Source organism: Gadus macrocephalus, chromosome 4 (assembly GCF_031168955.1).
Source record: "Gadus macrocephalus chromosome 4, ASM3116895v1".
Lineage (NCBI taxonomy): Eukaryota > Metazoa > Chordata > Actinopteri > Gadiformes > Gadidae > Gadus > Gadus macrocephalus.
In genome coordinates, this window is record NC_082385.1 from 5,096,813 (window position 1) to 5,111,286 (window position 14,474).

The following is a 14,474-nucleotide window of genomic DNA, read 5'->3' on the forward strand; positions in this document are numbered from 1 at the left end:
ATTTAGGTTAACTATATAATGGACTAGGATAAGTGTGTGTCTGATAGGGGGGGGGGGGGCGTGCCATCACGATGGTGGCCCTCCATCGTGATGTCAGCCATCACGACGGACGATGACAATGCCCATCGGCACAACCCTAGGCAGTGTATTTTTTTTTTTGTTCCGTTACCGCAGGCACTACATAGGCGACATAACATGAACCACTCCATTAGGAGGCAGATATGAATAAGTGTCCTGTCCACACACAAACATGGTCCCATTTACTATAGGCAAGGCATCAGTGGCAATCGTGTAGCCAGGTGAAGCACCAGGCACGTGGGTTAATGGGGGTAGGAGGACATTTACCAACGGAATCTTTTCTGATATAACTGTTCCTGGCCCACAATGGCTGAATGTGAACACACACTCTTACCCATATCCCGCCCTTTTCCTTCATTGGTCCGCCAAATGCATGACACCCTTAGGAGCATAGCTAAATTTGATCTTAATTGGGGGACCTGCATCCATTTGGGAAGTGTAATAGGGAACCTGGGTTGCTACAGATCTAGGGGGGTGGTTACCTTCAATATACTTGTGGATGGTGAATGGCACAGCGAGGTAGGATATACCTGAGATGAAGATGGCATAAGCCAACAAACCTTAATGACTGCACCCCTTTAGCCTTAGCTAACCCATGGGCCATTTGCAAAAAAGTGTTATCTTTGTGGACTTAGCTGTCAAATGAACAATTTCCCCCTGTAAAAAGATGGCACGACAACATTACAAACAATACCAGTAACAGCATGGCTCAGATGATGTTGAGTAGGCAGTTGCAACAGAGTTCTTTTCCAGGTTATGGTCACTGCAGGTGTGATGGGGATGAAAGTTCGTAGTAGGGCGTCAGGACAACGCTGAGACACAGTTCAGTTCAAGAACAGATATGCTATCACAAGGATCCGACTCGTGTCCGTGTCTCCTGGACGTCCAGGTACGATGAAACATGTAATTTAAAAGAAAAAGTGAAGTACCAGTTTGGGGGAGGCACAGCCTCACAAAAAATGGTTATATATGTAATCAGTAATCATGATTCTCCATAAACTTGTGTGCATGAATGAGTGAACCTTTGTTAAAAAAATAAAATAATGGCATAAATGTTCTTAAAAAAACTGAGCAGTTGTGTCAAGAAGAAACCGACATGGACATCTCTTCTCTTTCACTCTCTGACTCGCTTTTTTTCCTCTCTCTTTTTCTCTCTCTGTCTACTTGCTTTACCTCTCTTTCTTTTTCTCTCCCTATCTAGAGTATCCTAATATTTAGAATTTATCTTCTCAAAAATCGGCGGATCACTCTGTGTTTTTACTTCCATCTCGCCCACTTTGACTACTTGCCAACCCATCTCTTTTGTGCAAAAAAATAGCCACCGTTCACGGAGCTTTTAACCCCTTAAAATAAAAAATCTCCCACGGAGCACGGTATGCCAACACAAGGTGATGGCCCACTATTTTTTCTCAGGTTGTCCAACGTAACCCGTAACTTTGATTTTTACGCCGGGAATCAAAACAACAAAACACAAAAAAAACCTCTAGCGATTCATGTAACCTCACCAGTAGGTTCTGTTACGGATAGCGGAAATGTTAGTTTGGACCCCGGATGCAGAGACAGAAGCAGTTCGGACAATCCAAAGTTTATCGTCAAAAGGCAACTCAAAAGATATCCAGCGGGCAAGGCGAAGACAGGAGCGGGTAGGCGTAGCTGGCAGAGGCACCGGAGAATGCTGCGGTCCGGTGGTTATCCGCTTGCGAGGAATTGGCTACCGGCGAAAAGATCACACAACTTTAGGAATAACAAAGATCAGGTCAGAGTATCGGAGGTCGATTTACACTCGTCAGCCAAAGTACCGAATGAGACGGAATAATCTGGCACCGACGAGCAGTCCCCGCCAGTCTAAAGAAAGAGTGTGTGATGAGTTGATGAGGTCCAGGTGTGCCCCGGTGCGGTGCCCAGCTCCGCTCGCCACGCCCCGCACCTGTCTAAGACCCAATGCCTGTGGAGCAAAACATATAACAACCGTGCCAGAGGTCAATAGAAAAACGGTTTCACATCTTGTCTGGTAAATCGTAAAACAAAACCCCTGGACAAATCAAACGTCTAAATTCTAACGAGGACACGTATCAACATTGACAAACTAGCAGAGATTAACAAATCACTTGAGTGACCCTGCTGGCAATTTCGGGACTTGGCCCGACCAAAAGGAACTAGGTCCTTATGCTGGGACTCAAACCCAGACAGACGTCAGGACTTTAACCACAAACTAAAGGAACTTGGTCCATGTTCTCGGACTCCAATCCAGATTCTAGGACTCTAACCCAGACAGAAATCGGGGCTCGAACCCTTTTCCTTTACTTTAAATTCATACAGCGTATATTCAGTTATTATTGAGCGCTCTTAATCACTAATATAGGTATTTTACTTTGTCAAGCTCTTAAAGACAGAACTATATTACTCAGCAAATGTAGTGCAGCCTAAAAGTAAAAAAAGAATAATGGTTATGTGTGTGAATATTATTTTAGGATTACTTTCTTGTTCTTTTCTCTCTTTTCTTCGAGTGATTCGCACGTGGTGCATGGAGATGCGCTGCTTCAGCCGCGTTGAATAAGATGCGGATCCCTCAGCAGGGCAGGCGTTGATCAGACGTCTTCAAGGCAGGTCTTCTCGACCACAGGGCAATCTTCAGATGACAGGTCTCCAGGCCTCTTCTCACTCCTCCCTCTTCAAGACGGTGTCACAGCACCGAATGATCGATTTCAGCTTATTTCTAAACTGTTCGTATAGACTCTGCGTTGTTTTCATTGGATTTAGCCGCAGGCTACACTGGGTCTTTCCTACCATGAACCCTGCCCTACCATAAGGGTCTCTGGTCGAAATGGCAGCCAGATTTAGTGTAACTGAGCTGTCCCGCACCGAGCCGCCCCGACCCCGAGACGTCCACGGTCTAATAAACAACCCCTATAACAGCCGTACACCTGTTAGCCAGTGCATTGTGGGTATTAGGTGGTGCACCTTGGGTATTCAGGGTTTCCCGCAGAAAATGCAGTGTCAGACTGCTGCCCTGCAGCCTGATCTATACACAGAGAATGAATGAAGTTTGGAATATTTGATACTTTTCTTTCTTCGTTATATTTATTATTTCTTTTAGGTCGTAGTGAATGCTGCAGGCGTGTGTTGCTTAGGCGACCGCCTAAGCTGTAAAGTTCTGTGGGAAACCCTGGTATTAGGTGTAAGATTTCAGCTTATTTCTAAACCGTTCGTATTGACTCTGCATTTTTTCGTCGTAGTAGTAATTCTTGAAGTTGAAATCAAAGCAACTTGCCAGGTTGGATCAGAGGGTTGAATGGATGTTTTATTAGAGGATGTAATCCAGCACAGGTACAGACTTATGTGGAATGGTCTTAGTGCAGGTGGTGAGCAGCAGTCCCCCGACGTGCTCCTTGGCTGTCGACCCCTCCTCTCACCAAGCCAAAGGTTTGGGGCGAGTATTATAGGAAAGAAAGCCTGAATAACAAAATCACAGATGCAATGTCTCCCTTGATAAGGTATACGGCCCTGGCTATGTCTCAGACGACCGGGTTGGTTCGTCCTTGTTGGGACATAACAAATGGGGGAATGTTGGAAATAAAACCATGTATCAGTAGGAGAGGCACTGGCCTGTTCCTAGACGAAGAAATGTGAACACAGAGATACACTATGCATTATGTGCATTATGGGTATTAGGTGGTGCATTATGGGTATTAGTGGGTGATTCGTGACGTGGAGTTAGGTGGTGTATTACACATTGTTTAAAAATAAAAAGTTGAAAGCGTCAATGTAAACTTTTATATGTTATCAATAACCCCAATTAAAAGAAAACTTCAATCATCATTCATCTTCTTGATCATAAGGCGGTAGCTGAACTTCATTAAAAGGCAATGACTGACAGGTCACATGGGCGGGATCATCTCCTCGATTAGTGATCCTCGGAGAGGTTTGTCTCCTGATCCACCGAGAGTCAGAGCGCCCTCCAAACGACTCGTCTGGTCTGGGGTCAGAGCCGGACTCTCAAAGTGGATCCGTAACCATGGGCGGCCTGGAGACAGATAGATACACTTGTTAACTGTCTTTAACACATGTTAACCTCAACATCGCCTGACAGGTAAGGGTAGGAAGTGACCTCACCTTTATTTACACTTTCACCCAATGACACCAGTAGCTCCGCCCCAACACTGTGATTGATAGGTTCTCCAGCATTCGTTCGCCCCGCCCCAAGCTGATGGAGGACCTCGGCCAAGACAAGCCCATCGATCTCCATGACAACCCCTAGGTAGAAAGAGGGGTTCACTCAATTAGAGAGAGAGAGAGAGAGAGAGAGAGAGAGAGAGAGAGAGAGAGAGAGAGAGAGAGAGAGAGACTCATTGACACAGGGAGAGAGAGAGAGAGAGAGAGAGAGAGAGAGTACCCTGGGTGTGTGTGCGTAGCTCTGTCTGGTGGTCTGCTCTCCTCAGGATGCTGTGGTAGTCTGCTTGGGCGGAGCATAGCGATTGAGCATTCTCATTGGACACGCCCTGAGCTACCATCATGGCCTGGAACTTAGCCAGAGCTGCTCCACCAGTCACACTCTCAGTGATCAATCTGCCGCCCTCCGATAGGCTGCTCACTTTGCCTGTCATCACCAGCAACACGCCCCCTTCAAATAAAAATAACACAGTCCAATGACTCCTGAGACATACAAAGGTCAAGGGTTACAGGGAATGGGTTCTAGGGTACAGGGTATTAGATAATAGGGTATTATAACTGGGAGGGTGTAGAGAATTATATTATAGGGTAGAGGGTAGTATCAGAGGGTATTGGTCTAGGGTATATTATGGGGTGGATCCAGGGTATGACATCATCTGGGTAGGGGGGTTGTATCAGGGGTATCGTGGGGTATTGTGGGGCATTATGGGGTATGGTGTGCTGCTACCCAGGGTGCTGACCAGCTCCATCAGGTCGCTGGGTCCTTTTCCCTTCAGGGTCTCCAGTGATTCGATGACCTCCACACTGTTGCCGATGCATCGACCAATAGGATTGCTCATGTGGGTAAACACCGCCCTCGTCTTCATGCCCAGGTTGTTACCGGCGGTCACCTAAAGGACGACACTCGGTTTATCCCAGACCAAAGTAATCACACTGTTTATACTCTGAAGGGAACATTAATATCATAGTAACTTTAGAGTCACAACGTCCCTGATGCTAACCATGGACTCTCCTAGCGCCTTAGCGCTAGCTAGGTCTTTGCAGATAGCTGATCCCCCAAACTTGACGTCAAGGACCAAGGAGTTCAGAGACTCTGCTGCCTTCTTAGAGATGATGGACCCTGGAGAAACAAGATGGCCACACATCGTTGTTTGTGTAGTTCGATATATAATCATGCAGCTGGGTACATGTAGCTCTATACTAGCATGAGGCTAGGCCTGTGTAGTGCTGTATTAGCATGAGAATAGGTCTGGTTAAGTGGTACTAGTCGTAGTACTAGTTCTATTTAGCACTGGTACCGGTGATGAGGGGCAGGCTTTCCACAGTGCTGGTGGCGTCCCTCAGGGCATAGAGGATGCGGTCCGCTGGGACCAGAGAGACAGTCTGACCCACGATCACACAGCCCACCTCCGCCAGAATGGACCGCAGCTAGAGACAGAGAGAGAGAGAGAGAGAGAGAGAGGCAGGCAGGCAGGCAGGCAGGCAGGCAGGCGGGCAGGCGGGCAGTTGGACTCGGTTAAGTTGGGTTGGTCACCAACCCAACCAACCGTTGGTGGGTTACCTTGTTGAACAGCTGGTTGAAATAGTTGACTTCGTTGAAATAGTTGATTTCGTTGATAAAGTTGAGGTAGTTGATTAAGTTGCGATAGTTGAGATAGTTGAAATAGTTGGGTTGGTTGAGTGAGTTGAGTTAGTCACCTTTTGGAGCGGCTGGCCGACGTTAAACCCTGGGATTGATTCCAGTTTATCCAGAGTTCCTCCAGTATGACAGAGGCCCCGCCCACTGATCATGGGAACCTATCTCACACACACACACACACACACACACACACACACACACACACACACACACACACACACACACACACACACACACACACACACACACACACACACACACAATAATAGGTGTTGTAGCATGTTGACTTTAAAGGTCCCATAGCATGCTACTTTATGGATGCTTTAATATAGGTATTAGTGGGCCCCTTATTTGAAGACGATCCCGAAATTCTGCCGTGGTGCAGGATTACAGCCACTCCGAGCCAGTTGCTCATTAAAGCCGTTTCGGTGTCTGTAGCTTTAATGCAAAGTTGGAGGAGAGAGGCGGGTCAAGGAGGAGGGTGGGGGTGTGGCCCTGAGCAGCTTGCGGCCACAGTACCATGCGCTCTGTTTACAGTGGATGTAACGCAATGGCGAGGCGCACACAGCCTTTGACCGTGTTGTGTAAATATTCTAGAACACTCCGGTTGCTCCGGCAGGAGTCCTGGAGCTCTAAAACCTAAATGATATCATATTATACATAGATCTATATCATTTAATATATATTATCACGGCCAAAAGCTGTTGGCGCCTCCAGACGATATTATGAATCTCAAACAACTGCGTCGGGTTCTCCAACGTCTCCGGTTCTTCCACGTCACATCAATCAATCTGAAGTAGACTGAACCACGACATGGAAAGGGATTGTTGCCTGCGATTGTTGACCGCGATTGTCTCCCGCCGGAGCCTCGCTGCCGAGGGATCACCGCCTCGGCAGCAGGCAGCCTGTTATGTGTGTTATTCGCCGTAACACCAACAGCAGAACAGTTATCCAATTAACAAAGAAGTGTTTGTGCGATTACACACACTTGCGTTGCAGTGTGTGTAATCGCACAAACACACACACACACAAGTGGAGCTCGCACGGTCGTAGCTCATTGGCGGGCCAAATTCTCTGAGCTGGAAAAGCAGAGAAATGGGAGGGTGGCATCTCCCTTTATGACGACATACGGGGAAAATTCCAAAACGGCGTGTCTGTTAGGTGTGGAGTGATTAGCCGCTACAAGCCGCTTTTGAAATCTGTAGGCTGGTAGACTGGTCTATCCAGCACCCATCTTGGTGGACACGCCCACCTGTGATGTCATAAGGGGCAGATTCCAAAACGGCTTGGGACGGCTAATCACATCCCACCGGGTGGCATGTCATGGGACCTTTAATATATCCTGTTCTTTGCATGTTAAATTTAGCATGTTGATTTTAGCTTGTTGCCGTTAGCGTGTTGACTTTAGCATCTTCAGGTACGGTGATGACAGCAGGTTTTCCTTTGATGCGTTTCAGGAAAATCTCTGTAAAGACGGATTCATTGCGAAAACGCATCTAGCTGTAGAAACGCTCTAATACATATTTACTAATACCCTTCTATCTTATCCACACTGGGACCTGGTTTCAAAGAAGTGTGTTTTCGGCCACCGAAATCGCCGGATCTGTCTGCACGGTCGGCCCAAACACACAAGACTTATGGGTTTTCACCGAAAAATCATTCCCGTGTGGACGGGGCCTTAATGCTAAACTCACCTTCAAGCCACAGGCCGCCAGCGCTGGCGCTAGCACCAGGCTCACTTTATCGCCCACGCCGCCAGTGGAGTGTTTGTCCACCACAAGCCCCGCCCACTCCTCGGGCCACGACAGCACTTCCCCCGACAGCTTCATCGCTTTGGTCAGGGCCATCGTCTCCGTGGCAACCATGCCCTTCAAGAAGATGGCCATCAGCATCGCCCCTGGACACGGAAACACACCTTATAGCACCTTACGTTCGGTACCGCTTAACCCTTTAGCACCTTACATTAGGTACCACCTTATCTTAGGTACCACCTTACCATAGGTAACCTAAACAATACTCAACCCTTATAGCACCTTGCCTTATCAACCACTTAACCCTTATATAATACACCACCTTACCGTAGGTACCATTTAACCCTTATATAATACACCACCTTACCGTAGTTACCATCTAACCCTTATATATCTCCTTACATTAGGTACCACCTTACCTTATACCACTTATACCTTATGTAGGCTACCACTTAGCCTGAAACACCACTCATTCCCATATTCCACCTAGCGCTTGTGGAGCACTTCATGGTGTGTGTGTGTGTGTGCGTGAGAGTGTGTGTGAGTGCGTCCGTGCGTGTGTGTGTTGACCTGTTTGAGCTTCCTGTATGTTGTTCTCAACTACAGCCTGGAGGAAGAACTGGATGTCTTCATCACTGAGGGCATTGCCGTCCCTCTTCTTCTTGATCAGATCTGGAATGGACAGCATGGTGGCCTGCATACCCACATACATTAGACCTCCATCTCTAAAGTAGTGACACTTTGTTAAACCATCTCTATAGTAGTGAATCTAGTGATAGTGTTAAACCATCTCTATAGTAGTCAACATTCGGCAGACCATTTGCATCATCATTTTCTGCAACAAATTATAACTTTTATTGATGCAGCCTATTACCGTCAGCCTCTTACCATCTTGCTGCCATCTAGTGGTAGACCAGCGGATTAACATATTTTAATTACCCTTCGCGCGGTTTCGTTTCACAGAAAAGAAACTGACAGTATTGAATACCTTCATACTATCACTACTGTCAGGGCCGTTGCTGCCATTGAAGGACACCGAGGTCATGTCCTCTGTATATTTTTCACTATAACTAATACAGAGATGGTTCAACTTAAACCATCTCTATAGTAGTGATAGTGTTAAACCATCTCTATAGTAGTGAAAGTGTTAAACCATCTCTATAGTAGGGATAGAGTGTTGAACCATCTCAATAGTAGTGATACAGTATATGTACCAGTCTGCAAGCCCAAAAACACACACGCACACGCGCACACACACACACACACACACACACACACACACACACACACACACACACACACACACACACACACGCACACGCACACGCACACACACACGCACACGCACACGCACACACCTACCTGATTGTTGACGGGGAATGATTCTGTGGTCTCGGTCCGTATCGTAAAGCTCAAACTGTAGATGTCAGTGACAATGGGAGGGCAGAACGCAGGGAACTGACCAATGGGAGAGCAGCGGACGTGGAGGTGAGAGCTGCGAGGAGCTAGAGCCAGGAGCCACAGGATGTGATGAGGGAGGGGCAAAGTCCACTAGAGCTGCTGCCAAACCTCGGTTGTCCTTTCAGTTCCTCTTCTCTCATACTGACCCTACCCGAGAGATGAGGGAGGGGTCAAGTCCGCTAGAGCTGTTGCCCAACCTCAGTTGTCCTTTCAGTTCGTCATCTCTCATACTGCAACAACCCGAGAGGTAAGTGAGGGTTCAAGTCCACTAGAGCTGTACGATGTAAACAATATGAAGCCAAACCTCAGTTCTCCTTTTAGTTCCTCATCTCTCATACTGTAACTACCCGAGAAGGCTACACCCTGCCCTGCCATAAGGGTACCGTCGTTGGTGAAAACACCAGCCAGATTTAGCGTAGCCGAGCTGTCCCGCACCGAGCCGCCCTGACCCCGAGACGTCCATGGTCCAATAAACAATCCCCGTAGCAGCTGTACACCTATTAGCTGGCCGACTCCGTAATCAACGCTTTCCAAGCAACACAGTATGTGGATAGACCAATTGGCTCTGTCAAATAATGCACCCACTGCAGAATCACGTTATTTTACACCACTACTCACCCCATGCACATTGTTTTATAACGTATATATTGAAGATTTCAGGGGTGCAGTATGTGCAATGTATGTAATGTAAAAAAAAATAGCACTTCAAGAAAAAACATAAATAATCAATTAAACTAAATAAATAACAACTACTAACCCATCAACTACAAAAGTGTAGCAAGTATTGTTAAAACTTATATATATTCGTGAATGGGATTATGCATGGGTTTATATGCAATAGCTAATAATTATTCAAAATATCCAATGATACAAACATTTTATTTTGAGTCACGTTATTTCAATGCATAGATATTCAGTATATTTCAAAATCCGATGGCACAGATTTACTTCCATAAGTGATGCACAACACTGCTTAGAGGGCTCAAAATTAACACTCGCCAAACTGGGTAAAGTAGTCTTAAGTTATTGAGTCCACCCGCCACTTTGGCTGGACACATCTTGTCCTTCAGCTGCAGAGAGCTGAGAGCAGTCAACAGTAGCCTATATAGACACTTTTTGAAATAAGCCATGGAAGAACTACTCCAAAAACATTCACAACAATCTATGTAATTTATCCTAGATTGTAGAAATATGTATACTAATTAATTGAATAGGCTGTGTTCAATGTATAAAGTTTGGTTTTAATTAAAAGGAAATGTTCTAAAAATGTTTATCATTATTATGATAATTATGTGTATAGATAAACAATATACAGATATAGATATTAATATTATTGTTCTATGGGCCAATGGACCAAGATGACGTGCTCAAAGGTAATTAGAGTGAAATGCAAGGGTTATGGTTATGCAAGTTCACACTGTGCTACAACATTTATTTTTATGCTACTGAGTTTTTGTGCTTGCAGGCACCAGTGCTACCACTTAAAAAAAATAAGCGAACAGCCCTGGATATGCATTTATAGTTCTTAATGTATTTACTGTTTTTATGTTCTTGCTTTTAACAGGATGAGTTGGATGAGGCCTGGCCTGATGCACAGGCCTGGAACACACACACCATCAGGCCAACGAAAAACCTTAACGTCCCCAGCGGTCGGCCGAACGTGATGTTTGCATTACCTGAACTCTATGGAACAATGAACATGAACTATGCAACATCTTTATGGCTGAGTCCAATCTCACTCTAGCAACAGATTCATATCAGGCAGTGAATTTGTACATGCACCTCAGAGAGGTGCAATCCCCGTACAATCCCCGTAGCATCTGTACACCTATTAGCTGGCCGACTCCGTTCTCAACGCTTTCCAAGCATCGGCGGTGACGAAAACTTTCTCCGCCTAGGACAGGATCTCACAGAGGGAGGCTGCTGCTTCTCTGTACATTTTCTCCAGCCGCACAGTCCTAGTTTGGCGACATGGCACTGTGTAATCCGGCTCGAGAAATGCGATCAGATCGCGGAAGACTAACATGTCACGTCTCTGGCAAAGGCGGCCGTGTTTAAAATAGCATGCATATGCATCGGTTATATTCTCAATTTAATTTACAGAGCAAACCCTGCAAAGTATTTAGGTTAACTATATAATGGACTAGGATAAGTGTGTGTCTGATAGGGGGGGGGGGGGGCGTGCCATCACGATGGTGGCCCTCCATCGTGATGTCAGCCATCACGACGGACGATGACAATGCCCATCGGCACAACCCTAGGCAGTGTATTTTTTTTTTTGTTCCGTTACCGCAGGCACTACATAGGCGACATAACATGAACCACTCCATTAGGAGGCAGATATGAATAAGTGTCCTGTCCACACACAAACATGGTCCCATTTACTATAGGCAAGGCATCAGTGGCAATCGTGTAGCCAGGTGAAGCACCAGGCACGTGGGTTAATGGGGGTAGGAGGACATTTACCAACGGAATCTTTTCTGATATAACTGTTCCTGGCCCACAATGGCTGAATGTGAACACACACTCTTACCCATATCCCGCCCTTTTCCTTCATTGGTCCGCCAAATGCATGACACCCTTAGGAGCATAGCTAAATTTGATCTTAATTGGGGGACCTGCATCCATTTGGGAAGTGTAATAGGGAACCTGGGTTGCTACAGATCTAGGGGGGTGGTTACCTTCAATATACTTGTGGATGGTGAATGGCACAGCGAGGTAGGATATACCTGAGATGAAGATGGCATAAGCCAACAAACCTTAATGACTGCACCCCTTTAGCCTTAGCTAACCCATGGGCCATTTGCAAAAAAGTGTTATCTTTGTGGACTTAGCTGTCAAATGAACAATTTCCCCCTGTAAAAAGATGGCACGACAACATTACAAACAATACCAGTAACAGCATGGCTCAGATGATGTTGAGTAGGCAGTTGCAACAGAGTTCTTTTCCAGGTTATGGTCACTGCAGGTGTGATGGGGATGAAAGTTCGTAGTAGGGCGTCAGGACAACGCTGAGACACAGTTCAGTTCAAGAACAGATATGCTATCACAAGGATCCGACTCGTGTCCGTGTCTCCTGGACGTCCAGGTACGATGAAACATGTAATTTAAAAGAAAAAGTGAAGTACCAGTTTGGGGGAGGCACAGCCTCACAAAAAATGGTTATATATGTAATCAGTAATCATGATTCTCCATAAACTTGTGTGCATGAATGAGTGAACCTTTGTTAAAAAAATAAAATAATGGCATAAATGTTCTTAAAAAAACTGAGCAGTTGTGTCAAGAAGAAACCGACATGGACATCTCTTCTCTTTCACTCTGACTCGCTTTTTTTCCTCTCTCTTTTTCTCTCTCTGTCTACTTGCTTTACCTCTCTTTCTTTTTCTCTCCCTATCTAGAGTATCCTAATATTTAGAATTTATCTTCTCAAAAATCGGCGGATCACTCTGTGTTTTTACTTCCATCTCGCCCACTTTGACTACTTGCCAACCCATCTCTTTTGTGCAAAAAAATAGCCACCGTTCACGGAGCTTTTAACCCCTTAAAATAAAAAATCTCCCACGGAGCACGGTATGCCAACACAAGGTGATGGCCCACTATTTTTTCTCAGGTTGTCCAACGTAACCCGTAACTTTGATTTTTACGCCGGGAATCAAAACAACAAAACACAAAAAAAACCTCTAGCGATTCATGTAACCTCACCAGTAGGTTCTGTTACGGATAGCGGAAATGTTAGTTTGGACCCCGGATGCAGAGACAGAAGCAGTTCGGACAATCCAAAGTTTATCGTCAAAAGGCAACTCAAAAGATATCCAGCGGGCAAGGCGAAGACAGGAGCGGGTAGGCGTAGCTGGCAGAGGCACCGGAGAATGCTGCGGTCCGGTGGTTATCCGCTTGCGAGGAATTGGCTACCGGCGAAAAGATCACACAACTTTAGGAATAACAAAGATCAGGTCAGAGTATCGGAGGTCGATTTACACTCGTCAGCCAAAGTACCGAATGAGACGGAATAATCTGGCACCGACGAGCAGTCCCCGCCAGTCTAAAGAAAGAGTGTGTGATGAGTTGATGAGGTCCAGGTGTGCCCCGGTGCGGTGCCCAGCTCCGCTCGCCACGCCCCGCACCTGTCTAAGACCCAATGCCTGTGGAGCAAAACATATAACAACCGTGCCAGAGGTCAATAGAAAAACGGTTTCACATCTTGTCTGGTAAATCGTAAAACAAAACCCCTGGACAAATCAAACGTCTAAATTCTAACGAGGACACGTATCAACATTGACAAACTAGCAGAGATGAACAAATCACTTGAGTGACCCTGCTGGCAATTTCGGGACTTGGCCCGACCAAAAGGAACTAGGTCCTTATGCTGGGACTCAAACCCAGACAGACGTCAGGACTCTAACCACAAACTAAAGGAACTTGGTCCATGTTCTCGGACTCCAATCCAGATTCTAGGACTCTAACCCAGACAGAAATCGGGGCTCGAACCCTTTTCCTTTACTTTAAATTCATACAGCGTATATTCAGTTATTATTGAGCGCTCTTAATCACTAATATAGGTATTTTACTTTGTCAAGCTCTTAAAGACAGAACTATATTACTCAGCAAATGTAGTGCAGCCTAAAAGTAAAAAAAGAATAATGGTTATGTGTGTGAATATTATTTTAGGATTACTTTCTTGTTCTTTTCTCTCTTTTCTTCGAGTGATTCGCACGTGGTGCATGGAGATGCGCTGCTTCAGCCGCGTTGAATAAGATGCGGATCCCTCAGCAGGGCAGGCGTTGATCAGACGTCTTCAAGGCAGGTCTTCTCGACCACAGGGCAATCTTCAGATGACAGGTCTCCAGGCCTCTTCTCACTCCTCCCTCTTCAAGACGGTGTCACAGCACCGAATGATCGATTTCAGCTTATTTCTAAACTGTTCGTATAGACTCTGCGTTGTTTTCATTGGATTTAGCCGCAGGCTACACTGGGTCTTTCCTACCATGAACCCTGCCCTACCATAAGGGTCTCTGGTCGAAATGGCAGCCAGATTTAGTGTAACTGAGCTGTCCCGCACCGAGCCGCCCCGACCCCGAGACGTCCACGGTCTAATAAACAACCCCTATAACAGCCGTACACCTGTTAGCCAGTGCATTGTGGGTATTAGGTGGTGCACCTTGGGTATTCAGGGTTTCCCGCAGAAAATGCAGTGTCAGACTGCTGCCCTGCAGCCTGATCTATACACAGAGAATGAATGAAGTTTGGAATATTTGATACTTTTCTTTCTTCGTTATATATATTATTTATTTTAGGTCGTAGTGAATGCTGCAGGCGTGTGTTGCTTAGGCGACCGCCTAAGCTGTAAAGTTCTGTGGGAAACCCTGGTATTAGGT

The 14,474-nt window shown here is 46.0% G+C and overlaps 1 protein-coding gene across 2 annotated transcripts; it reads right to left on the reverse strand.

Annotated features, from left to right (window-relative positions):
- Positions 1–3,358: 3,358 nt before the first annotated feature.
- Positions 3,359–9,162, reverse strand: LOC132455023 (thymidine phosphorylase-like). Of its 2 annotated transcripts, XM_060048722.1 has the most exons (10): positions 9,001–9,162; positions 8,209–8,332; positions 7,582–7,784; positions 5,947–6,045; positions 5,547–5,676; positions 5,250–5,368; positions 4,976–5,138; positions 4,472–4,699; positions 4,192–4,332; positions 3,359–4,102 (listed from the first exon to the last, which is right to left on the reverse strand). In XM_060048722.1, exons 2-10 carry the CDS (start codon positions 8,324–8,326, stop codon positions 3,957–3,959), a joined length of 1,347 nt encoding a protein of 448 aa, XP_059904705.1. In that variant the 5' UTR covers positions 8,327–8,332; positions 9,001–9,162; the 3' UTR covers positions 3,359–3,956. The 2 variants fall into 2 exon arrangements, with proteins under 2 accessions (XP_059904705.1, XP_059904704.1); XM_060048721.1 differs by lacking the exon at positions 9,001–9,162 and having other exon boundaries at positions 8,209–8,356.
- Positions 9,163–14,474: the final 5,312 nt, after the last annotated feature.

What these genes read in the sequence shown, in the direction of transcription:
- LOC132455023 (XM_060048721.1), bottom strand. Translation starts at nt 8,350, where the DNA reads ATGTATGTGGGTATGCAGGCCACCATGCTGTCCATTCCAGATCTGATC. An exon ending in CATACAGGAAGCTCAAACAG is followed by an intron (nt 7,785 to 8,208) that starts GTCAACACACAC and finishes TTCCGTGTCCAG; the next exon opens with GGGCGATGCTGATGGCCATC. An exon ending in AGGCGCTAGGAGAGTCCATG is followed by an intron (nt 5,139 to 5,249) that starts GTTAGCATCAGG and finishes GTCGTCCTTTAG; the next exon opens with GTGACCGCCGGTAACAACCT.